General features: G+C 42.3%; 1 protein-coding gene across 4 annotated transcripts; it reads left to right on the top strand.

Moving 5' to 3' along the window:
* The first annotated feature begins 314 nt into the window (after positions 1–314).
* On the top strand, positions 315–18,950 carry lbr (lamin B receptor). 4 transcript variants are annotated; one of them, XM_053445017.1, is made up of 15 exons: positions 2,477–2,650; positions 3,030–3,268; positions 6,554–6,728; positions 7,420–7,620; positions 8,444–8,518; positions 11,540–11,729; positions 12,073–12,302; positions 13,848–13,902; positions 14,076–14,270; positions 14,398–14,501; positions 15,116–15,241; positions 15,385–15,553; positions 15,846–15,926; positions 16,334–16,456; positions 16,750–18,950. In XM_053445017.1, exons 3-15 carry the CDS (start codon positions 6,558–6,560, stop codon positions 16,908–16,910), a joined length of 1,881 nt encoding a protein of 626 aa, XP_053300992.1. In that variant the 5' UTR covers positions 2,477–2,650; positions 3,030–3,268; positions 6,554–6,557; the 3' UTR covers positions 16,911–18,950. The 4 variants fall into 4 exon arrangements, with proteins under 4 accessions (XP_053300989.1, XP_053300990.1, XP_053300992.1 ...); XM_053445014.1 differs by lacking the exons at positions 2,477–2,650; positions 3,030–3,268 and adding an exon at positions 315–410; XM_053445015.1 differs by lacking the exons at positions 2,477–2,650; positions 3,030–3,268 and adding an exon at positions 317–410 and having other exon boundaries at positions 12,073–12,269.
* Positions 18,951–27,341: the final 8,391 nt, after the last annotated feature.

Here is a 27,341-nt window from a genome sequence, read left to right on the forward strand (position 1 = left end):
TAGAATTTTTTGAATAACTTTAGTAGGTAGATGACTTTAAATAACTTGAACAAGATTAATTAGGCGCATGAATTCAACTTTTCTTTTGCAATAGAAAGATTGTGTTATTTCTTCCTTTAAAAGTTATGACTGTTGGATTCCCAGCCGACCTCAGTCCTTCCCTGGTGCGTCCACGTGTGTTGTTACACCAGGTCAGCGGGAGTCTGATGTGACAACACGTCTGACTACAGCACAGCGCCTCAGTGGAGGAGAACAGGAAGTGGAAGAATAACTGAGTAGTTTTTTTTTCAAGCCTGCATGATGAGCGTGCTCTCTGCTGTCCTGTAGTAGAGCTGAACTGCTGCTGCTGCGCTGGAGGGAGACAGGATGACCGAACTGAGGTCCAAGATTTGTACCTACCATCCTGCGAGGTTTGGTTTGCACTTTTCTTTATTCCTGGCTAAAGGAGTATTCTCAGAGGATTCTTTTTTTTTGATTGTGCAATATCTGAGTTTTCATTCCGCAACTTTAATTTTCTGGGGAGAACACTTTCCAGGCTAATTATGGACCATGCACATTTTCCTTATTTACCTTGTTTACCATTTGAATACAGTATGACTATACAATGATTTTTAGTAAATAATAAGAATAAAGGCTTTAACTTTGTGAATTTAGATTTGTGGATGTGGTATTTTGTAAAACATTCAAAGTAAAATTATCATTATTAAAGTTAGAGCAAAAAAGCAGATTCCATAAACACAACATAATGTGTAATTTAAAATCATTAGAATACAGCTTATTAGTTTAGCAGCAAAAACTCCCGAAACAAGGAAACATTCCTATACTTCTAGTGTGCAGGGGAGGAGAGAAACTGCATTTTAAGATGAAAGGAACCTTGTAAAAGTTTTTGTGTAGCTTCACTTTACAACACACAAACTGTCACTTCCTGTGAGCTGAGCGCAGCGCGGCCACGCAGTGCATCTGCAGTTCATTTGAGGACGTGCAACCAGAGAGGGGCTGTGCTGCGGCCAACACTGCACCAAGACAGGAAAACAACCCGAGCTGCAGAGAGAGAGAGACGAGGAAGCTGAGAAAGCCCCGATGCTGTAATTGGAGAGTTTGAATGTATGTGTGCCACAACCGTCTCTCACGCATGTGTGCATGCAGCTGTTATTGACTCTTCTTTGCAAACTTCATGTCTGAGTGACTTGATTCAAATGCTGAAGGCAGTGTGACACAAACACTGAAGGGGCTTTATGCTATAAAGATACTTGAGAATAACTGAATGATTTAAAGAGAATACAGCGACGTTAACCACGGTGTTGGTCGTGCTAGTCTTCAACATCCAGATCAACGACACGCAACCTCTACGCAGTGAGAAATTGGACGGCACCTACTTAAGACTTTTTCTGCAGGTCACACAATGAGATCCAACAAAAATCAGTCCCCCCTTGACAATAACCCTGTACAGACTGCTAAACACATTTGAGTTTTTGGTAGTATTTGAAATAAGGTTATGATTATGAGGCACTTATTTTATAGAAACATTGAGACATGTTTCCTGTGCTGTTGTATTGGCTCCATAATCTCATAACAGTGCACATATGACTTTCACAGTTCAAGTTACACTCTGTCACGGTCTCTATGAGGACAGACCATAGCTTATTATGCGGCCAGTTTCAAGTGTCTTTAAATATTCATTAAATTATTTCATGGATGCACTTTTGTATGTGCAGCATAAAAATTACCACTTTGCACGAAAAGCTCAGACCACGACAATACTGACACCACCAAGTTATTTTAATGGGGATTGTGTGTGACAGCTTGCCCAAAGTAACGTATACCAGATGTAAGTTCCCCCTTTCTGCTCGCTGTGTTATTTTTTTGTACACTTTATAAAATGAAGGACTGGAAATTAACTAAATGATGCACATTTGTATTCAATTTCAAAATAATTCTTGTTTTTGAATTAAATTTTATAGCATACTAAATAATAAAATAATGTTGAAATTGCATATTATTATTAAATATTACTTATATAAAAAGTGTTTATTCAAAGTGATACATTTCTAAATAAAGTATTTGTCTTGTATAATACATCTAAAAATAAAGTGATTATTTTGTGTGATATATTTGTGAGTAAAGTGTATATTTTCTGAAATATATTTTTAAATAATATATCCATACAAAATATATTAATAGATCAAGTGTATTTTGTATATTAATAAATAAAGGTTCTTTTGTGTAATATATTTATAAAAAAAGTGTTTATATTGTTAGATATATTCATAAATAGTTTTATATTGTGTGAGGTATTTATTCTATATATTATATTTCTTCACCTCTTACATTTTGTCGGATGGAAATTTGACACCAGTAAACAAAGTAATCGGGACCCCCCCTAAAACCCACCCCGGATGAGCTCAAATCCTCCAACAGCCAATGAGATTGCAGTACCGTTTGAAATGAACGCTGAGCCAGCCAATCGGCGTCCTTCGCGCCTTCCTGCTGACTGGTGGGTTAAGCTCAGAAAGGGAGGGAGAAGGAGACCTACGTCAACGTGAGCAGGGACCGTTTTTAAAAAATTAATAAAGAAGATTTATTAATCCCTTCGTGTTTGAAGGAATATCTCATCGCGTCCTCGCACTGGAATTAGCCGCCTAATACCAAGGTGAGTGCAGCCGTGCGGGACCTGCTGTGTGCATGATGCGCAGCGGTAAATCGCTTTATGCATCTCTTTGTTAGGAAAGTGGTGTTTAGCCGAAGCTAACTCAGGCTGCCTGTGTAACGGTGCTGCAGGCTCCGGCTAGTTCCTGGAATCATAACTTGTGTGCTGCCAACGTTTCCAACCAGCGTCTTGTGATTTTTTTAAGTAAAAGGCTCTTGATAGTGCTGCGACGTTAACTACGCTGTTGTCCGGGCTATTCTTCAACATCCAGATTAACGCCACGCAACCGTACGCATTGAAGACATTGTACGGCGCCTACTTAAAGTCTTTATTGGACCTTGGTGCTAACATTAGCACGGTCTTCTCTTTATGCTTTAAATAGGTCTGCCGGTGTAACCTCGCTGAACTCGCTCCTGCTAACTCAGACGTGCCCACCGGTTGGGGGAGTTTGGTTTCCTCACCAGCGCTGTTTGAACGCCTGACGTTTTCCCTCCACGGAGTCCACAGCGCAAACTTTAGCCGCATTTCGTTAAAGAACCAGCTCTTACACATCAGAATGGAGTTGTGTGAAGAGGAATGAGCTGCTACTCCAAACCAACACATACATTAGTGTGTTAAGCAGTAAGATATATATATATATATACTTGATGGGTGTTAAAGGTTTATGCTGTGAGGTGGCCGTGCACTGCTCTTTTCCGGGGGCAGGGAAATCAACCAGACCTGCACCTGCAGAGTGGAGACATTTAGTCCTCGTGTTTGTCTCATTGAATCGAGAATACTGTCAAAATAAAGCTTCGTTTTAATCTGTCATTGTCGGCTTTAGGTTTCCGTCAAACTGACTCAGTGTTGCCCCTTGTGGCTGTTGTGGTAAAAACGCCCACATAAAGCGACGCTCCCGCTAACCGTCCAGTAGCTGCGGGCCTCCGGCCTCAGGGGGCAGTACTGAGCCCAGCTCCTTTCTGACGAGAAGAAGACGGGCTGTTAGAAATAGTAACATTGCCAGGCGAAACTGAAGTGAGATCTTGGTTTTATCCCAAGTATTTACCCGCACATTGTTTCGGTTTTACTAGAGAAAAGACTTCCACACTGAGAATTGAATGGTTGGTTTTGTAAATGAACGTTTTAATTAAGTTCCCCATCCCAAGAACGTTGCATACCGGCGAATTTCTATGGACGCTTCCAGTCGGGAAACACATGTCGACTGGGAAACAGGAGTCATCACAACACCTAGATTGTCTCATCCAATGTGTGGTCCACAGACCTGGTCTGATGGACAGTACACTCACTGACAGAGTAGTTGAATATGGTCTAGTTTACATGGATCTGGCATTTAATCTGCATTAATATATGATTAAAGTTTGTGTTATTTGCGCACCAAAGTGAACACGCCAGCCACCATTCATCCCCTGCAATTGTTAAATAATATTGTACATGCCATGAGAACTTCACAGGTTGGCTCCTCTTTGATGGGAGTTAAAAATGTAATCCTCGTGTTGTTGACATTCTGAAGTGGCTGCATACCAGATGGACTCAGTCGTAGATTTTAGGGGGGTGGGTGTGGGGGTCGTTTGCCTGGCTTGAGTTAAAAACTCCACCCACGGTAGAGCCCGACCCTGTCATCAGCCTGGGACCTGATGGGGAACTCTCATCAGTCACGACCCGACCCTGACTTTCACATCCCATATGGAACTGGGCAGACGAGGCAGGAGAGCAGCACAGGGACTGACGTTGGGTGTGTCTTACTGAGGTGGTTTTCACACAGATGTGTTGGATGTTTGTGTTTTTCAGGATTGGATCAATTACCAGTGGACTAAGGGTTAACTGCATGTGTTTGATTCCTAGTGTCTGTATGTAGTGAACCTGGTGAGCCAATTCCCTGCTGTTATTTAGTGTGTATAAAGGTTTATAAGAGAGTGATGTAGACGTCGGATTGAATTGTGCACCAGAGTTGTTTTGTTTTTTAGCTCAGGTCCTCAAGTTTATCTTTAATGGCATTTTTGTAATCTCAATTTCTTTTTAAATAAAGGGTTTAAAAGCACATCCCGAACAACCAATTATAACCTCTAATTATAACCCTCACTACCTGGTCTTTACTGAAGCATGTGGCTTAACCACTGGACTTTTAATTAAAGCGGCTGATGAGAGGCTGTATATTTAGTGTGTGGCTAAGATATGTTTTGCTATAGCCAAAGTTAGTTTTCTTGAGTATGTTGAAGTCTTTGTTTTAATCCATCTAGTAACTGAGTTTTTTGTTAAAGCTTCACTATTCCGACTAGTTTTAGCTTTCTCTATATTCAAATGTGGTCAATGGCAAGATGAGATTGAAGAGTGTTTTACAGAAACAGAAACATTAACATGCTTAATTTTTACCTTGCTGAATGTTTTTTATGAATGAGCTCCATTTAACACAAAAGTATATCTGCATTGGTTAACTTCACAATCTATGACTTTTCCGCTGCCAGTCATGTAGAAACTGTTTTCTGCAGCTTTGAAATATATCATGTTTCTCCACAGATCCTAACTGCTGTTCAGTCATAAAGCTAACCTTTTGATACCACAGCTATTTGCCCTGCTATATTTCATAGCCCTCTTCAAAGTGGTTGCCTGAGTTGGCAAACAGCCACAGTCAAGTGTAACAAAACTTTTACAGTAGCTGCTCTAAAAACCCTTTCTTGTCGGCTGTGACTTAAATGGCTCTTTCAGGCAGACAGCTTTGGGTAAACCAAGCGGGGACAGACCTGTCAGCAGTTCTGCAGTAGTGTGCTGGTTTTCTAGACACTGAGCCTCCCTAGTCCCTAATGTTCCACAATGCTGACCTTGCCTGGCCCACCTCATTGTTTCCTGCATAGTACGAGGATTTAGTCATTCTAAAGTGTGAGGTTGCCCGGTATTGAAGTAGTTAACCAAGAGGCCGCTCGTTTGATCAGGTGTATAAACACAGACACGGTTTTTAAACCTGACGATAAACAGAACAGACCGAGGTGTGTGATGAAGCAATGATTTAAATTTAGAGTTAATATTTCTAGTTTAATTCATATTCCTTCACTTGAATGAATCCAAACTAGATGAAGTGAAAGTAACGTGACTCTTTTGTATAGCTAATGCTCTCTACTGTTAGGAGTGTAAACACGTGTGCTGAAGCAGGAACACTTTGATGGTGATGCAATACAGAACATATTCAGTAAGATGACATTTAGGCACTAATATGCCTTCAGAGCTTTAAGAGCAAAACAAATTACATCATATTAAAAGCTTCACAACAGCATGTGTGCATAGAACAATCACAATAAATAAAATCTTTAAAAAATGTGATATAGCTCATGTATCCTTAACTCCGATATAAACAGTAAACCGAAATCGGCTAAGAAGATTCACACAACGTTTATTTATTCTTTGTAGTTCAGAAATTCCCTCCTGGATTCTGATCTTGACTGGTTGTAGCTGTTTGTTATGTTGTGGTCAGAATCATTAACACATTTCTGGTCTTGTGATCAAAATAGGAATTTTATGTTATCGTATCTTTTTTTTAGCTCAGGAGCATCTTTGCAGCTCAAACTGTAATCTGTATGTGCTCACTGAAAGAGCTTGTTTTCGTTGCGGTACATTTTCAGCAGGTAGAATTACATGCTTGTTCATTGTTCAGCTTTTTATCAGGAGCTGGATTATCTTCAGAGGTCTCCACTTCTTTTTGAAAGACTTTTTAACAAAACATATTTTCATACTAATATCTTTTATCTCCTTTTTTTCTGGGTTTCTCTTCCTGCCTGTTTTTTCGTCCCTCATGTCTCCTGTCTGTCTACTGTCTGTCTACTCTGGTGTCTTCGTGTTTCTGTATTTACTGCCCTCTCTATCACCGTCTTAAAACTTTCTCTCACTCGTTATCTGTTTGGGTTTCACCCTTCCCAGGTCAATGAGGATGCCTAGTGTGAAGTATCAGAGAGGGGACAAGGTGATGGGCCGCTGGCCTGGCAGCAGCCTGTACTATGAGGTGAAGGTCCAAGGGTTTGACATCACAAGTCAGCTCTACACTGTCATCTACAAGGACGGCACAGAGCTGGAGCTCAAGGAGCCAGACATCAAGGTAGAAACAGTGACACAGACATGTTTACTTGCTCTTTTCAATGTCTTGCTTTAAACAATTTGTTGTGCAGTGTCTTGGTTAAAATATTTGTTTGTGTGTTGGGGTTAACTCTCGACGTTCTCATTGGTTAAAATGTAGTGTAGATTTGAACCAGATTAAAAAAATTTTTTTATATAAGTTAGTTTCAAGATGATAAGATGGAAGGTAAGTGATTTGAGTGATATTAGTGGAAGATGCTCAGTCTTTTGATCAGTAGTTCAGACTGTAGAGACTCAAAGAATGTGATATTACCTTTAAAGTCTATAGAACTATATGGCATATGCTATGTAAATATATATTTTTCAGTCTCTCTTTTCAAAATAATAAATAAAAATTGTTTTCCTGTCATCGCAAAGGCCCAATGGCAGTGATACTGTTTATGAACAATGCTCAAACCATTAAATATTACTTTGAAAATAGATCAACAAAATTCAGTTCTTGAACATTAATAAATATGGATAAAATTACTTGGAAACATGTCATTCTATTGCAGAAGCATTATTGATGAACTTTCTTGACCCAACTGTTTAATAGTCTCTTTATGAATACTTGTTTTCTATTTACCATTTAGTAAGACATATTTATAATATATTTAAGCTTTACCAATGTTTACTAACGTCTCCTCATGTTTCAATCACTTGTTTTCTTTCAGAACTTTTCTGGCTTCCAGACTCGCTCCCGCTCCCGCTCCCGCTCTCGATCCCCAGGCCGTCGTCGCAGCCGCTCCCGCTCCCCAGGAAGGACCACTCGGCGCTCATCCTCTCGCACAGCAGCTGTCGCTGCTGCAGCGGTAACAGAGAGTTTGCTGTCCTCCAATAAGGACACAAAGTTGGAAGTCAGGCTAGGCGCGCTGGTAATTCCCACTTCTCATTCTCTTATTACAGCACTGATTTTGATAGAAGAGCTCATGTCGTCAGAAAGAGCATGTGTTTTTAGGGACCTAGGGAAAACACTAACTCTCTTCAAACGTCAGACATACAAGTCAAAGAGTATAATCCCACTTTAGTGTTATGCAATATGGCTTGATCTTGGTTTGTTGTGGCTTTATAAGGTCCTGTGCAGTGTCCACTGAAACAGGGACTATATGACATATAGAAATAGGTTGTTGATCTCAAAGACAGCAAAGATTATTTTCATTTCAGATTGAAAGTATATATAGAAATGTCACTGTAGATGAGATATATCATATGATTCCATGTTAAAAGTTGAAGTTGTGCAGTATATATATTTCAAGAAGCTCTACTAATGAAAGCTGGGCAATAAATCAAAATCTGAATTTTTTGCAATATAATTTTGGTCAATAGCAATATAACACATAAGATAATGCTTAAGTGAGTATGTACGATAATTGTTTGTCTTTACCGGTCTACAAAAAGTTTTAAATCATCAGCGTGGGTCTTCAAACTTAAAAATAATAATGATATGACATTTAGCTTTTATCTTGATATAAGTTTTGGTCATATCGTCTTGCTCTTCTTAGAATTGTCGGGCATGATCCTGATCATCGTCAGTTTTCCTATCGCATCAGTGCGTTTTCATTGTGGGGAAACGTCAGGTTCTGTTCAGATTTTGAGCACAACAGTGTCACGTTCCCTGGGTCTGGTCCTCACGTTGTGCTTTTTTCCCCCTTCCCTCTTTGTCTCCATCTCCATCACTCTCCCCTCATTGATGTGCAGCAACAGACAATGGCCGCTGAGAACAATAGCAACAATAAACATGAGGAGAATGACATGGCTAACAAAGTAAATGAGGTGAGTTCTGTTTTGTATTTAGAAATCTCTTCATGTATTTGGAGCTCCTGATAGTTTTAACTCCTTAACTTTCAGATGAATGTTTACATTTTTAATGGGTAGTGTGTAAATATACATTCGAACACAAACACATTCAAGTGAAAGAAACATTTTGAAAAAAGTATGAAAATGCCTGGAGATATTTATTTATGCCAGCTTTTAATTCTCAAGCCTTTTCTATTTGGCACTTCTCTTGAGCTGAAATGTATTTTACAAAATAAGTCGACAGAAAAACAACAAAATAACATGCATTCCAGGCAAGGCCTTTCCTTATTGAATAGGCTTTGAGGCAGGTTAGAGCCATTGGAATGTCATGATGTGCACATGCGAGGGGCACTGTGTTATGTGTGTGTTTGCATATGTGTTTTTCCAACTGAGAGGTTCACCTCCCAAGATTGTGCTTTAGTTAGTCAGTCACATGATATTCAAACATGTGCAGCCTTTTTACTCTCCCAGCTTTCGGAATTTTCTAGACATCTAGGGAGCAGGGGCGACTGACAGGAAAAGTTTAACTAACTCCGATCCCACAGAGCTGAGAATGTGTAAGGGAGGGAAGTTTACTGTTGGATTTGATTTCTTATCATTGCTCATGATTTGACACAAGATCACCTCTTTTACTGAAAATCCATTAAAAGACATTTTATTCAGTATATACAAAATATGTTGTTGTTAAAAGACATACTATCACCATTTCCACAGAATTTATTCAATCTCATGCGCACTAAGTTCACTCTCATGCACAACAGATTCTGAGGTATGCAGACTCAAGAGTGATCAGTGCATTGCGTGCCACGTCCGCAGCCAAAACTATGAGGTCTGACTGTCTACATGGACAGTAAAAAGATAGCATTGCACACACCAAGTTGGAGATCTATTTTATTATTATGAGAACTCCCAAAAATTGCCTCTTAAAAAAACTGTCCCGGGACTAATTGGAGTATGGCGGGCCACCCTGTCTAGACCAGGGGTGTCCAAACTGTGGCCCACGGGCCAACTGCGGCCCGCCATCCAATTTTTAATTGGCCCGCATCAACAAAGTTAAATTAAAAAAAAAAAAAAAAAAAGATACTATGATTTTTCGAAACTAACAATTTAGTAGCACTTAAATGGCACTTACTTATAGAACTTTGTACTTTTGCTTTATTTTTAAAGAAATTGTACTTTCTGGACTCTTGTTGTTCTGGGTTTGTACCCTCAGGGTTGATGCACTTATTGTAAAGGCCGGCGCATGCTTCTGCAACTGCGGCTGCGGCTTTTCAGGCAGCGGTGTCGACGGAGTCGTTTTAATTCATGGTTCTCCAAGGGTTACGCATGCTGCAAAGCAATTCACCGCCAGAACACTAGGCGGAGTAACGTTTTTTATCGAAGACGGCCTTAGAGACGCCTTCTTTGTGTGTGGCAGTCGTCGACTGTTTATTTACCTCGCCACTGCTGCTTCTCATAGCCTTTTTCTGGCGGACAAATCCGCCAGTCAGTGACGGGTTATACAAGTGATCATACTTTCGGATCTCTTCTGCCAAACGCTCTTCTATTTGGTCCATATTCCTTCTTCTAAATCTTCCGTGGTTTCTGCCGGTATTATGGGGCATGAAACTGGAAATGTGACTCCGGAAAGGATGTAGTTAGCAGACCAATCACAGCCTTGGGGGCTGCGTGAGGCCTGCGTAGCTTTGTCGTATAGTCAGAAAAATTGGGCGAGGCACGCAAGAGGCACGCAAGGGGCTCTTGCGCTTGCGTGTCCCTGAAAACGCAGAAGCATGCGCCGGCCTTTAGTCACTTTGGATAAAAGCGTCAGCTAAATGAAATGTATTCAATATCTATTAAGTTAAGGATATTTCATTGTATCTAATACAAATTTTGCATGCATATGAAATAAAGAACTAAAGCTGGAAACTGTAAGGAGACCTCTCACTTGGTGCATTATTGAAAAAAACGAGGTAGGCCTGTCACGATAACGATTTGTTTGGATGATATATTGTTGGAGAAATTATTGCGATAAATTCTATTATTGTCCTCATTTTAAAACCAGTTTAGACCACTGATATAATGATTATATTATGGCATAATAAGATACAGTACATCCTTTCAAAGACCAATGAACTTATAATTCTTAAGACTATTTAGTCTGACATGTGAATTAGAATTAATAGTATTAAAAAATCCAAAATAAAATAAAACCAAACACAACCGAAAGACTACATAAATGGACTCTCTGGCTCTGTCAACAAAATTTGCGCCTGAACAAGTATTTAACGTTTGGCCCAGAATACGTGTAACTAGCTCAGTAAACAGGTTGGGATGGTTATGATTTAGATGAGCTTTTTAGGTTTTATTATATTATCTGAGTATTCCAGTGTTTCCTCAAGGGTTGTGTTTGCGTGTGTGTCTGCTCATATCTATTGCTCTTCACACACAAACTGACAGTCACATTTATTCATCTGTTAGATCATGATTCCGGATCATTCCGGTCACTGAAACCCACTCTTATGTGTGTAGCAGGTGAATTGAGTGCACTCTTGGACTCTTTATCCAGTATGTTTAAATGCTTGCTTCATAAACTCTCCAGCAAATCAAACAACACATGTTAACTTCTCTGCGGCTCAGGTCATATACATAGATAATAGCTTTGATTAGTTTTGCTGTTTTTATTTAAAGTGAGCACAAGGCAGCAGTGTGGAGGGAGCACACCCAGACAGGAGACTGTGACACGGTGCAAACCAACCAGTTCTTCTGTTCTGATCCTGAAGCAGTAGTGTTGATGGTTTTGCTTTGGCAGTCGTTCACATTGACAAGCTCCCCTCTCTTATCTCTTCTTCCCTGTCTGTTTGTCTGTCTGTGACCAAAGAACTTTTTTTAGTCAAACCTTACAAATTTTTGCTCACACTCTGGAGCCCTGGCATGAGAAAGCTTTGGAAGAACCTTCCTTGAAATTTTTCGTTTCTAACAATCTAGAATCCTGAATAAACCTGAATGTTTCTTCAGAAGGCCGAGGCAGAGATGGAGGCTGAGTCTGAGAGGAACCAGGGCCGATACAATCTGCGCCGCAGGAAAGATGATGGAGGAGCTAAAGCGGCCGCAATCGTGGCAGAGCAGCAGGAGAAGGAGGTCATCAAGGAGGCTGCACCTCCTGCTGCCACCCTCGCCACCCCACTGGACTTTGGAGGAAAGATAGGTAGGGTACAAAATGAACAGGAGGTTTAGTTTGTCAATCTTAGATTGTAAAAGTGTATTGCTGTTAAAGACCACAAATTAAATCAGTGACATTTAATTTAATTCATTTATTTTCCTCTTTTTTTTCTTATCCATGGGAGAATTGGACAAACCTAAGATGTTATATTGCTGTATTAAATTTGTAATAAACTGCACAGCTTATTATCACCAACATACATGGCAGTATGTTGGTGATAATAACAGTTTTCTGTGTATAATCACTGTGTGTGTTTGTCCATATGATGGTAGTTTAGTTGGACATGCAGAAAGTAAATGATAAAAGCAAGTTTTTTGTATTCCTCCAGGAGCATATTTGTGGCTACTCTTTCTGCCGTCCTGGGTTCTCTTCCTGGTGTTCCAAGTTAACCTGGAGGACCCCAGCTTGCTCAACTTCCCGCCACCTCTGCCCCCTCTTGAAGCCTTTTGGGATGTCAAGGCCCTTGGCTTTGTAATCCTCTGGATCCTTTTCCAGGCCCTGCTCTATGTCCTACCTGTTGGAAAGGTGTGTGAAAAGAGCTGTCATCACTACACACAAGTGTGTAACATCAACAGTGCAGTTTTTTCTTTTGCACATTCAAATTTTCCATTTCCTTTTGTCCATAAGGACTGGTGGTCTGCATGGACCCTTTGCATGTTTCCACGTTAAATACATATGCACCGGTATGTAGGGCTGACGGTTTAAAAACAAAAAAAGTTTGAATGAATTTGACATGACACTAAATTTCTTAGAATATATTCTAATTCAGCTTGCATGGTACGAAGACAACAGCGTCACCTGTGATTGTTACTTTGCAATCTACTGTTTCAAACCCAAAACCTTTCCAGATGCTTTGTTGCCATCATCCTCTACATACCAACACATCGTGACATCACTGACTCATTTTAGTGATGGCTCCAGGGGACATGCAATAAGTCAAGCTGACAGTGATCGTCCTCTGCTTGATCATGAGACAAACCACTTCAGACGGTCTGATGCGCTTCTAGACTGTATATTTTAAATTTGAACTGGTCATTGCAGGTCCGAAATGATCTTTTCTTTATAATCTGTTTTATAACAGGCCTACCAGTATGTGTATGTTTGTAGTGTTCAATAACCGTCTTTCATATTCTTATGAAGCAGTTGCACACACCACGTGTTCACATATGCATCACCTTGGTTGTAGAATGAATAGAAGCGTGTGGTCCAAATTTGCTATAGTCGAGCAGAAACTATGAACTGGCCTTAGGCAAGGTGGTAGCTGAGCAGCTCTATGTAGTCACTATGTGCTACTTTGTGTGACCATACAGGAAACACACATGAACTGGCGCATGACTTCTTTAATTAAGTCGCTCTGGCATGAGGCACCAATTTGATTATTGATCAGGAAAAAGCAAGGTCTTTGTCCTCTGTCATGTCTTCCTCTAAATTAGATTAGTCTGTGCTAATCTAAATTATAAATCCAATACAACCATTTTCTATTGTGAGTTTCAGTTAAAGTTTTACTTTCTTAGATTAAAAGTTGATAAAAAAAAGAACTTGAATGAAATGAAGAGTTTCAATGAAGCTTGTGAACTGACTGTTTACATATGACTTCCAGATGAAATCCAGAGTTGCTCTTTCCCACTGCAGACAACTAGATATTGTTTGAGTTCAGACATAGAAATACTCTGATATGGTTTCAATGAGGAACGGGTAATATCATCTACATGCCCACTTGCTCGCTTTGAATTCTACAGAAAATGACCATCTCTGTTCACACAGGCAGACATTCCACAGACTTCTACGAAGCTGGCAGAGTAAACAGTTTAATATCCAGTTAGACATTTGTGTTCACATACAGCTCCTCCTGTTAACATGTGAGAAAGTTGAGGTTTGCAGTTCATGTATGAAAGCAGCATGACTGCCATTGACCAACTGTGAATGGATCCCATGGAGCTCTGGCATTTGCACCTTCTGTGAGCTAAAATGTCATAATGGAGTGGGTCCATATCCAGTGGGTGTGACCGCGCTTGTGATTTTCTGTAAGTGAGTGACCCTCACATGATGAAAATACATGTTGTCATCTGTTAATGTCATTATCTTCTACCTGTCTGTCTATAGCTGAGCGAGGGAATGCCACTGAGGTCTGGGGAGAGGCTGAAGTACAGAACCAATGGTGAGGCTGTGTGAACCAATGCTCACTGACTGTAACTTTCACACCTGCCATCTCAGTATATATTTAGTCTCTATGTTGTGTTAATTTAATTTAAAGCTGTTTGAGTTTAACTTCCAAACTGTATTCCCTACAGTTCTCCATGTTTATTTCTAACCTGCTCGGTTTGCTAACAGGTTTCTTTGCCATCATGGTGAGTGCCGTAGCCGTGGCAGTAGCCGTGCACCAGGGTGTTGACCTCACCTACATCCACAGCCACTTCCTGCAGCTCGCCGTGGCTTCATTCCTGATCTCCGTCCTGCTCAGCGTCTATCTGTATGCCCGCTCACGCTACGCTGCCCCTGAGCAGCTGGCACAGGGGGGGAACTCTGGTAAGCAGAAACATCCAGAGTAAACGACTCACAAATCAGAATCAGTCTGTTTTATTTATATTTTGAATTGTCTACTTTGAATTTGCACACTCAAATTCCCCCCCCTGTCCATGTATTCCGTCCCCAGGCAATGTAGTTTATGACTTTTTCAAAGGACATGAGCTCAACCCTCGCATCAAAGACTTTGATCTGAAATTCTTCTGTGAGATGCGTCCTGGACTGATCGGCTGGGTGAGTTGTTATGGGACACTTGGGTTGGGCGATATGCTAAATGTTTGGCCACCGTCACCCCAACAACATCAGATTTATGATATATTTGCATGTATGTGCAGAACGCCAGTATCAGCAAATACTATTATGGAAAAGCTATGACCACTTGTGATCTCACTTCTCCGCTCTGTGTGCAAATTTACACATTTGTTTCCATGAAGACCAAATTATGTTTTTTTTTACTCAGTCTATGTGTGTGGGTGTGTGTGTCAGTGAGAGATTCTAGAGGATACACCAAATCAAAATGAAATCCCCCAACACTATAACACACTGTTTAAAAAAAAAAAAAAATCAGCCAAACTGTACCTTTAACATGTTGACAGTAGAGAAAATGCGACCTTGTGCGTTTTTTTTAGAGACCTAGTCATATTCAACACACATCACTTTGTAACCTCAGACATGTTGCATGGCCGCACTGATCACCCTTAGCATGACCACACGAGGAAGCTTCTGTTCTGTTTTATGCACTGGTTGTTTTTCTGTTCATCAGCATCTCCAAAAATTGCCACAGATCACTCAGGATGATTAGGAAGTGATGACAATGATGCATTTCTTGTGTCTCTGGTTGTTTTCAGTGTTTGATCAACTTTGCGCTGGCTCTGGCTGAGATGAAGCTGCACCATCTGGATGCTCCATCATACAGCATGATCCTCGTCAATGTCTTCCAGCTGCTCTATGTGGTGGACGGCCTCTGGAATGAGGTAAGCCTGACAAAATGTGATCTTTAGTTAGTAAAACATTGAAAATGACCTGTCAGGTAAACATCCTATAAAGGACCTAACTGTATAAAACCACATGTGTTCAGACCTAATGAATAATGGCTGATTGTGTCTGTCTTTCCCAGGAGGCCATCCTGACCACCATGGACTTGATGCATGATGGCTTTGGCTTCATGTTGGCTTTTGGGGATCTGGTGTGGGTTCCCTTTACTTACACCCTGCAGGCTTATTACCTGGTCAGCCACCCCAACTCACTGAGCCTCCCAGTTGTTGGAGCCATCGTCACACTCAAACGTGAGTAGGAGCTGAGCATCGAACTGAGCTTACTGTTTGTCTGACTTCAGGATTGACATTTTTGGCGTCACAAAGAGCTGTTGACTTGTTGTCATTGCTGTTGCTTTATCTTTATATTTTGCACAGATATTGTCATTTAATGATCTCAGATAAATTTAAGCTAAAGTTAATTAAGATATAAATAATTCTGAGGCTCTACATTTTTCTCATTTCAAAAGTAGAGAGGATGTATATGTATCCCCTCGGTTGTGTGGTTTAGCTAACGTTTTCTCTTGGTCTCTCACTCTTTCAGTTCTTGGCTTCTACATCTTCAGAAAGTCCAACTCTGAGAAGAACGCCTTCAGGAGAGACCCATCAGACCCCCAACTGTCCCGTAAGTTGTTCTGCTGGTGTACGGCTATGTCCTGTTCCTGTTTTGAGATGTCACTAGTGTCTGATATCTCTATCAGTCTCGATCACAGTCACTTGCGTGGAAATAATAGAGTTCTCAACAGTGGTGGAAACAAGCTACAGTGTGTTTTTAATGAACAGTAACTTACTAAGCCTAAATCATATATAAATTCAGTATCTGAATATAGCTGAGGTGAAATGAAGTAATTATAATTATATTCAGCATTTTCAAAAACCTGGCATGCTTCTAATTTCAGCATGAAACACTCTGTACAAAATGCCCAAAATATATAATCAACAGCAAATATCATATAAAATTGCACAACAAATACTGTGAATAGCAGTCGTACCTTTTCCGACTATAACTTCTCTTCTTTGTCGTGTCTCCAGATCTGAAAACGATCCCCACAGCGACAGGGAAGAGTCTCCTGGTGTCTGGATGGTGGGGTGTGGTGCGTCATCCGAACTACCTGGGAGACCTGATGATGGCTCTGGCCTGGTCCCTGCCCTGTGGTGAGTCAAAGCTTTGAGATCAAATATGAACTGAAACGTTGTAAAGGGCAGCTTTTAACTACAACTGGTATTTTAATAACCAAAACTGTTCAGGATCCAAGAGTCAGATCATCTTCACTTTCCCTTCCTGATGTTCACTGGTCTAAAATGTGTAAACAAAGTTAAACAGACTGGAAACCATGAAGGATTAGTGTAGAGATTGATTTCTTTTGGAGAACTTGAACTTATTTCGTGGACAGATGAGATAAAAATGTACATACAGGTTAATTTCTCTATTCTGTCCTCTGTCTCAGGCTTCAGCCACCTCCTGCCGTGGTACTACATGATCTACTTCATCATACTGCTCGTTCATCGAGACTCCCGTGACATGAGGGACTGCAGGAGGAAGTACGGCTCAGCGTGGGACGAGTACTGCCGGACTGTTCGCTACCGGATCATTCCCCGCGTCTACTGAGGAGCCTGAAGCTGGACACTCGAGCCGAGGCCTTTCTTTAAACCAATATCTGAAGGCTCGCCAAAAAAAAAAATCCAAATATGAATGAACTAATTGACTTTTTAGATTTTTTTTTGTTTTTTTAAACAAAGAATTTTTCTAAATCTTTCTGGACTGAAAAGGCCACAGTACATTGACGTTTTACATGGAAGAGGAAGACTCATTGGTTTTATTAACTATTTGAAGAATTTCCTTTCTTAATAGAAAATACCTAAAAAAAATATATTACTTTAAAATCTTGCAAAATGGTGGGAAAAAGAAAAACGCCTCTGCTAGGAATGTATTGTTAGGATGTATATATTTGTATATACACTGTTGTTTTAATACTTGGGAGAATAACACACCACCTGCATACTTATACCGGTAAGTTTTACGCTTTGTTCTGATATTCAAAATGACAGCATCATCTTTGTTTTTATGAATAATGTTGTATACCCTCCTATAATTTTACAGCTTGTGTATATTGTCATGGGTGTAATTGAAAATGCAACCTTTTTTAATTATCTGAAAATTGGATCCAGTGACTATATATAAAGATGGACGACTTGTCTCCACTTCCTCCCACGCTGTAAAAATGAAGCCAAAATAGTATAGCAACCATAAGCAGTGATCATGAAGCATCAAATGACCATTCAAAACAAAACTCATAGGAAACACCAGTGTGACAGAAACATCTTTGAGAAAACTTTATTGGACGTGTTCTTTCTTTTCAGTTTAATCCATTTTACATTTGCCAATGTGGAGGTTTATGACACGTAATGTAGCCAGCCACCAGAGGGCGCCCCAGATGCATAGGGCTTCACTTTTTGAGGAGCTGTCATGTCGGCCATCTTTGTATACAGTCACTGGGTTGGAACTAGGATCATGTTTCTCAGGACCCAGAACTTGTTAAAGAAAGTTGAACTAGGAAAGTTTTGGCATGATCGTTTTGTTGTGTATAATTGTGTCGAGTAGCTTTGACTCCAGAGTGTAAAATGTTTTAATTATGAGGTCTCAAGAAAAAAAATGCACTAATGCGCATAGGCATTGTTTTTCTTTTTTTATCAGTGCTTCCAAAGTGTATTTGATTTGGGCTTTGCTACCTCAGGTTCCCTCAGTGTCCAGCTCTCCCTCATCTGTCTTCTGGGGGGCAGTGTGTGTAATTAGGAGTGTGACATATCTGCTGAACAGAGGAAAAATATCACAGATGTGTCCCGCTTTTATTATGAAATTCCAAACTGCTTTCATTTTTGTCTCATTACTTCCTGCGTTTGTGTAGCATTGATGAACATCTGTATTTCTGTCCTGCTAGTTTCTGGAGCTTCATGAACTGTTTGTCTTCCGACCACTGCCAAGTAAATTTGGTTTTGACCCGTTTCGGCTCCAACTAGCTAGGCTATATTTAGACTGTGACAATATGCATTGCTGTGAACTGTTAACATTATAACCTGTGCATGTGCAAACCCCAAACAAAGTATTTTTAAGCCCTTGCAGCTGTAGATACACAAGTAGCACTTCATGAACTACGCTTAGGTAGTATTTTTTTATGCTGTGCTGACTGAATACCCTGTAAATATAAATTTTTAAATCATGTTATTTTGAGTCAAAGAATTGAAAGTAGTGATGTTTCTCAGTAGATATTTAATGTTGCTTTTTTTAAAGTTAATTATCAATTTGACCACTATAGTTATGTTGACACAGAATTGCAACGTTTCTGGGCATTTCTTCAAAATGTATTTACAAAAAAAAAAAAAAAAAGTTGTTTAATGGTCAACACCTTCCTGGCCTGAGTAAAAGGAGTTGAATACTTCAGATACCACCACGCTCTAGAGCCCAGGACACATTATGGTGATTGTCTTCTTCATGTTATGCAGGTAAAGCTACCTGCTCTGGTTTGGTCTGAGTAGAGACCAGGATGTATTGTAATATTTGACACCAGGGAATGAGAAGTGAAGATCAATCTAAACGCCCATCTGTACAAATGTTGCAGCATAAAATAAAGATTTACAGTACTTCCTCTTTTTTTATTCTCTTTCTGTCTGTTGCTTTAGTTCCTTTGTAGGTTAACAAAGTCACCTCTGGTTCCACTCTGATGACAATCAAGTTGCTTTAAAAAATAAGAGATTGGAAGATCTGTTCCATCAGAAGCTTCCTCTGGAAGAACAGCCTGAGCCCATTTAACGGTCACTCTCGGACATAGCAGGTCATTTAGATGTGAGGCCACAGCTGAAAATATTTTACAGAAGCCTCTACAATTACCAACCGTGGTTAAATAATGGCAAAGCTTAGTTTGGGTAGCAACTATAAACTCCACCTTCACCTGAAGCAGACGAACCTGGCCTCCCCCCAACCACCTTCCTAAGTTCACCCCTCCCTCACACACACAAGGATGCAGAAAATCACAGCATACGGATGTGTGCCACTACAGACAATGATGCAGCTCCTCAGGGCTTCTTGTAGACTGAATAAAATGGATGTGAGCATTAAGTGTCCCACTTGTGAAGTGGCAAAAATGGCCCCAAAACAAATGTGGGTCTTTTGGTGAAAATGGGAGGAAGGGAAACTGGAGTTCATGAACAGAGAGAGTGAAAAATAAAAATAAAACAGGAAGTGAGAGCTCAGTCAGGACGGGTCGTCACAATATTATATATAAACGCAAACTGGATGTGGAGATCAATGTGTGGTCACATTTCAGCATCTCAATCTTAATGCTGTTGCTTCACATTACATTTTCTCTGAGATCTAAGTTTCCAAACCAATCTTTAGATATGAGGTCCTGCTGCCACAAGATGGAACTCTTTTCCACGATATAACTCCCACTGCCTGTCTGCTGCAGATAAATCTACCAGTGTTCACACCCACATACTGTAGCTACTGTACAGCTGATGTGTTTGGTTCATCATAAAATAGATAAACTACTAAATTAAATGAGTTCATATATTGACCGCATGTTTCTGTTTCATGAGAGGTTAGCATTTTAACTTTATATTCAATTAATAAGTTGCAATGCAAATTCAATGCAACAGACGTGTCATTGTTCTTTAAATTGCTGCTAAATCTGTGTTCCCCTGTCAAAGCTAAATCAGAACCGACTATTCAAACCTACACTGAAAATAGCTTGATTAAATGTTGGTTGACAATAATGATACACTTGTCTCTTTGGTCATAATTTCACTTTATATAACGATTTTTCTATGTTGTTTGCTGTACCGACATGTTGGTGTGTTCCACCTGGTTTTGATCTGAGGACTCTTTGATTCAATGTGATCATCCAACCACAGCAGATTAAGAGCAAGGATATTTTTAGGGCCTGAGCACTGACAGTGGGAGGCCCTATTGAAATTGAAAGGATTATCATTATTATTATTATTATTAAGGCAAATGAATTGGCTTTTTGAGGGCTTTAACATGCTCAAATTTTTACATTCTCTCCACATTTTTACTTTGAGGTACTTGTACCAGGGACAACATCGTCAAGGAGACGATGTTGTCATAACTCCACTGTGCATTGTCCTATCACCACCAAACTTCTGTCTCATGATCAGAGTCTGAGCCTGAACAGCTTAATGTGTCAATATTTCCTCTGTCATTATTTTTTTTTGGATAACTTGAACTTATATGTGCTCGGGCGTGCTCAGTGCTGCTTTGCAGTCTAAATTTCATAATGAATCTTTATCTATTTGTTCATGATAATTTTCTAAATAAATCAGTCAATGATTTTATTATAACTGAATCACGACATTTATTCTTCATCTAAATCTCTCTTCAAGTTGTTTCCTCTTTACTTGTGTACATACATGTATATGTAAGGGGGGGAGGGGGGGGGTGTACCTCCACTCGAGGCCTAGTGATAAGATAACTGGAAAGTTTTCACATTACAACGTGATAATATTTCACATTATGATGATCCGTAACACGTTAATTATGCTCATACATGTTTTGTATGACAGCTGTATTGGTGTGTTTGTGTTGTGTCTGTTGTAACAATGTTTTCAATGAGATCTTGGTTACAGAATGTTCATGGGGTTAACTATTCTAATGTTCAAAGTTTTTTTCATAAACCAAACTAATGCTCTTCTGCCATGGCAGCACATTCAAATGACTTCAGATCCTCGTAACACTTCTAAGCCTTCTTTTGTAAAAGCTTCTCATTAATTAAGTCTCATTGGCTCCTGTGACTCTAACAGCAGCTCAGGGTTATTGTATGATTCTCTGGGTGCTGGAGGGCAGAGTGCAGCTATCAGGTCATGTGAACATGTAGGTTCAAATGTCTGAACAGCTTGCTGACACTGTGAAGGAGGTAGACACTGAACTCAGTTCACCTGCAGTAAGTGTGACAGGAGCTTACATCTCCATGTTAAAAAAAGATAAGAGCAGTTCTCTTTTTGGCCATGCTGCCATGTTAGAGATGTTTATGTCTGATCGTTTCCACCACACTAATCTGTCCCAACAACGACTGGACAGATGAGTGCAAAATGTATTAACCTTCATGGTCCCAGAACTGGGAATCCTGAAATATGCTGCGAGATGTCTCCCAAAAGAAACTAAAGTTTAGTCCAGTTCACAAACATAAGCCTACAGACAGAGTCTCTGAGTTTCAGCAGACGATACTGAGCTAATTCTAGGAGTCTGAACTCGGATGCCGTATTTATTACACATGCACTGAAATATCTTAAGGATTGGTTTAAAATAGTGTTACTCAACACAAAGCTGCAGTTTGTCTGTCCTTGTCAAATAATATCATGCTCTTGCTGTTGATATAATAAAACCAAGCTTTTTATATCATCTCATCTCATCTCATCGTCATCCGCTTATCCGGGGTCGGGTCGCGGGGGGAGCAGCTCAAGCACGGGGCCCCAGACTTCCCTTTCCCGGGCCACATTGACCAGCTCTGACGGGGGGATCCCGAGGCGTTCCCAGGCCAGTGTTGAGATATAATCTCTCCACCTAGTCCTGGGTCTTCCCCGAGGTCTCCTCCCCACTGGACGTGCCTGAAACACCTCCCAAGGGAGGCGCCCAGTGGGCATCCTTACCAGATGCCCGAACCACCTCAGCTGACTCCTTTCTAAGTAAAGGAGCAGCGGCTCTAATCCGAGTCCCTCACGGATGACTGAGCTTCTCACCCTATCCCTAAGGGAGACGCCAGCCACCCTTCTGAGAAAACTCATCTCGGCCGCTTGTACCCGCGATCTCGTCCTTTCGGTCATCACCCAGCCCTCATGACCATAGGTGAGGATAGGAACGAAGATCGACCGGTAGATCGAGAGCTTTGCCTTGCGGCTCAGCTCTCTTTTCGTTACAACGGTGCGGTAAAGCGAACGCAATACCGCCCCTGCTGCTCCGATTCTCCGGCCAATCTCACGCTCCATATTACCCTCACTCGCGAACAAGACCCCGAGGTACTTGAACTCCTTCACTTGGGCTAAGGACTCATTTCCTACCCGGAGTAAGCAATCCATCGGTTTCCTGCTAAGAGTCATGGCCTCAGATTTAGCGGTGCTGATCCTCATCCCAGCCGCTTCACACTCGGCCGCCAGCCGATCCAGTGAGTGCTGAAGGTCACAAGCCGATGATCCAATGAGGACCACATCATCCGCAAAAAGCAGTGACGAGATCCTCAGACCACCGAACTGCAACCCCTCCCCACCACGACTACGCCTCGATATCCTGTCCATGTATATCACAAACAGGATTGGTGACAAGGCGCAGCCCTGGCGGAGACCAGCACCCACTGAGAACGAAACTGACTGGCTGCCGAGGACCCGAACACAGCTCTCGCTTTGGGAGTACAGAGATTGGATGGCCCTGAGGAGAAACCCCCTTACCTCATACTCCCGCAGCACCTCCCACAGTTTCTCCCGGGGGACCCGGTCATACGCCTTCTCCAGATCCACAAAACACAAGTGGATCGGATGGGCATACTCCCAGGCCCCCTCCAGGATCCTTGCAAGAGTGAAGAGCTGGTCCGTAGTTCCACGTCCGGGGCGAAAACCGCATTGTTCCTCTTCAATCTGAGGTTCGACGATCGGCCGAACCCTCCTTTCCAGCACCTTGGAGTAGACTTTACCAGAGAGGCTGAGAAGTGTGATACCCTGATAATTGGTACACACTCTCTGGTCCCCCTTTTTGAACAGGGGAACCACCACCCCGGTTTGCCACTCCTTTGGCACTGTACCCGACTCCCACGCGATGTTGAATAGGCGTGTCAACCATGACAGCCCCTCAACACCCAGAGCCTTTAGCATTTCTGGCTGGATCTCATCAATCCCTGGGGCTTTGCCACTGCGGAGATGTTTGACTACCTCAGTGACCCTCACCAGGGAAATTGACGACGAAACACCATCAACCTTGAGCTCTGCCTCCAACATAGAGGGCGTGTTATTCGGATTCAGGAGTTCCTCAAAGTGTTCCTTCCAACGTCCGACGACCTCCTCAGTTGAGGTCAACAGAGTCCCATCCTTACTGTACACAGCTTGGATGGTTCCCCGTTTCCCCCTCCTGAGGTGCCGGATAGTCTTCCAGAAACACTTTGGTGCCGACCGAAAGTCCTTCTCCATGACCTCTCCGAACTTCTCCCACACCCGCTGCTTAGCCTCCGACACGGCAGCAGCTGCAGCCCTTCGGGCCTGTCGGTACCCTGCAACCGAGTCAGGAGTCCTCCAGGATATCATATCCCGGAAGGCCTCCTTCTTCAATCGGACGGCTTCCCTGACCACCGGTGTCCACCACGGTGTCCGAGGGTTACCGCCCCTTGAGGAACCTAAGACCCTGAGGCCACAGCTAGCCGCCGCAGCTTCAGCAATGGAGGCTTTGAACACCGCCCACTCCGGCTCAATGTCCCCAACCTCCACAGGAATGCCAGAAAAACTCCGCCGGAGGTGTGAGTTGTAGATACCTAGGACGGGGGCCTCCTCCAGACGTTCCCAGTTCACCCGCACTACTCGTTTGGGCTTACCAGGTCTATCCGGAAATTTCCCCCATTCCCTGATCCAACTCACAACCAGATGGTGGTCGGTTGACAGTTCCGCCCCTCTCTTTACCCGAGTGTCCAAAACATGCGGCCTCAGATCAGATGACACGATCACAAAATCGATCATTGATCTTCGGCCTAGGGTACTCTGGTACCAGGTACACTTATGAGCACCCTTATGTTCGAACATGGTGTTTGTTATGGATAATCCATGACTAGCACAGAAGTCCAATAACAAACGACCGCTCGGGTTCAGATCAGGGAGGCCGTTCCTCCCCACCACGCCTCTCCAGGTATCTCCATCGTTGCCCACGTGGGCGTTGAAGTCACCCAGCAGAACTACGGAGTCCCCTACTGGAGCCCCATGCAGGACTCCATTCAGGGTCTCCAAGAAGGCCGAGTACTCTGAGCTGCTGTTTGGTGCATACGCACAAACAACAGTCAGAGTTTTCCCCCCTACAACCCTTAGGCGCAGGGAGGCGACCCTCTCGTCTACCGGGGTAAACTCCAACACCGCGGCGCTCAGCCGGGGATTCATGAGTATCCCCACACCCGCCCGGCGCCTCACGCCCTTGGCAACTCCGGAGAAGAATAGAGTCCAACCCTTATCCAGGAGTACGGTACCAGAGCTGAGACTGTGCGTGGAGGTAAGCCCCACCAGATCTAACTGGTAGCGCTCCACCTCCCTCACAAGCTCCGGTTCCTTTCCCCACAGCGAGGTGACGTTCCACGTCCCCAGAGCCAGCTTCTGCCGCCCGGGTCTGGTCCGTCGAGACCCCTGACCTTCGCTGCCACCCATGTGGCTGCGCACCCGACCCCAACGGGTCTTCCCACAGGTGGTGGGCCCATGAGATGAAGAGAGGGGGGGTGCCACGTAGTTTGTTCGGGCTGTGCCCGACCGGGCTCCGTGGCAAACCCGGCCACCAGGCGCTCGCCATCGAGCCCTCCGTCTGGGCCTAGCTCCAGACGGGGGCCCCGGGCTTCCTCCGGGCCGGGTCACATCTCCTCTTCCGTCGATATTCATTGAGGGTTTTTGAACCATTCTTAGTCTGGCCCCTCACCTGAGACCACTCTGCCATGAGAGACCCTACCAGGAGCACAAGGCTCCAGACAACACAGCCCTCAGGTTCACAGGGACACGCAAACCTCTCCACCACGATAAGGTGACGGTTCCAGGAGAGGCAAGCTTTTTATCCATTCATAAATATCTCTCCAGAGGCTTATATTGAATATCCTCACAGCATGAAGTGAAACTAGTCTTACACAACCAGCTGTAAGGAGATCAAATATGAGATCAAATATGTTTTTTTTTTTTTTTTTACTGAATTCTCATTTAGATTTGATGTTCAGTTCAGGATAAGTACTTTTGTCAAATGTTATCCCAGAAATTCTCCAGTCATCTGTGCTTTTCATTGATTATTGGGAAAAGGGGAAATGTATAAGTTGTATTTCCCACATGTGTTTTAATCAAAATGTGAGGTCAGCTGCATGCAAGACATAAAAATACCCAAATTAAATAAGAAATGTTTTATTCATTAGTCGACAACATAGTACAAACCCCAAAGAGAAGACATTTCTCAGGGCATGATGTCACACAGTGTACATTATACAGAGTAGGAGCAGGGGTTGCAGTGGGGGGGTTTCTGTCCATTTACAAATATCACTATAAGTTGTATAAGTGTATAAGTTGTATTTCCCACATGAGTTTTCATTAAAAACTTAGTGGGGGGTGGGGCCTGCTCTCTTCCTTGCGTCCACTGTGTGCTTCAACAAAAGGGAGAGCCTTGGTGCCCTCTTCCCTTTCTCTGCGATGAACTCCAGATGGTTATAGTAAGAGTCCATCACCTCCCTGGGCGTAACCACCTCCAGGTCCTGCTGGATGAGCTGGAGAAGCTCACAGAGGCTCGAGAGAGAGACGGCCTGATGCAGCAGTGCATGGCTTTCTCAGCCAGAACCTTTGAGATTAACTTATTTCGTCTTTGCGTCGCTGCTGGGCGGAGTGTCACCGGATCAGCTGCTGGAGTGTCGACTGAATTCACTGCTTGTTTCCTCGGAGTCGCTGGAGTCCCGGAAGGAGGACACACTGCTCCTCGAGGCGATTGTGTCTCAGCAGCCTGAGCTGGAGCAATTCTGCTCCTCCTCTTTGGCCCGGACAGTGATTTTCTGATCAAAAAACAAACAGAGGGCATCATATTGACACACGAGGTGAGTGCATCATATTTAAGACCTAACCTGATTAAAAACATTTCATTTAAACGTTTTTAAATTTAAAAAGACATTTGAGACTTTTAAAATAACTCGTTGACTCCTTGAATATAAACAACACAACTTCTGTGACTAACATCGACATGTAAATCATTTTAAACAAACTTTTTCACTGTTATCAAATGAAGTTTGATGGATGAAGAGAATCATATCTTTTCTCGCATGGTGTGAGTTTGTAGTTCAGGAAACTAAGCACGAACCTTCCTTGCAGTTTGCCTTATCCACTTGGCCATCCTGATCCCTGTTTTCCTGCATTTCAACAGAAACTTTGTGTTTTAAAACCATCATCATTCCATTTTAAACACTTTTGATGTAATCAGTTTCAAGACATGTGACTGATTGTGTACGTAGGTTGTGATACACTAAACTACTTGCAGGAAAGGTGAAATGCATGATGGGAGAAGTAGTTTGTTTGTAAGTGTTCCTCAAACCTACTAGAATTGATTCATCCAGTGGTTAAATTCCTCCTCAGGCAGGACACTGAAGCCCAAATTGCCATGAGAGTGGGATGTATGAGGGATGGTGGTCGAGGGGACTAGAAAATCTCTAAATAACAGTGTGTTTTGGATTTTTACATGACTTTGCAGGTCCTCGGAGCAGCCTTGCTGTTGGTTGAAGACATCTTGGGCTTGGTGGTGCTCTCGGCCCTCGGCGCTGGCTGGGGAGTCTTGGACTCTTTGCCTGCAGGTCCAGACACCAGAGTCACTGATGGTGTTTCAGAGCCTTAATCCAATTATGTGAAGGAAAACAAGCTTTTACAGATTAGACTGAGAGTGTTGGATATACACAGTCAAAACCAATTACACTTTATAAAAATGAAACTAATATTTCATTTCAAATCAGTCATATAAGGCTATGAGTGGAGATGGAAAGTCCAGTGTGGTGTGGTTTAAATTGGTCTGTTGGTCTCATCTTCTCGTCCAAGCTGAGGTCGAGCTCCCCCCGACAGCGCCAGTAACCAGCCACCTCCTTTGCTTGGTCATCCAATGAATTCACTTTGGCCATGAAGAAAGTGAAATCCTTGCTCTTCACACCACTTAGATTCTGAGAAGAAGAAGCAGAAGGGTGAAGGTCTAGAGAAAGCGTCTCTTCATAGCTTATATGTCTTTTCATAGATCATTTCCACGCAGCCCTGTGTCCGTATGCAAGTCAACCGGAAGTGAGGAAAAGAGGCTACT

This window comes from Pleuronectes platessa, chromosome 17, assembly GCF_947347685.1.
Source record: "Pleuronectes platessa chromosome 17, fPlePla1.1, whole genome shotgun sequence".
Classification (NCBI taxonomy): Eukaryota; Metazoa; Chordata; class Actinopteri; order Pleuronectiformes; family Pleuronectidae; genus Pleuronectes; species Pleuronectes platessa.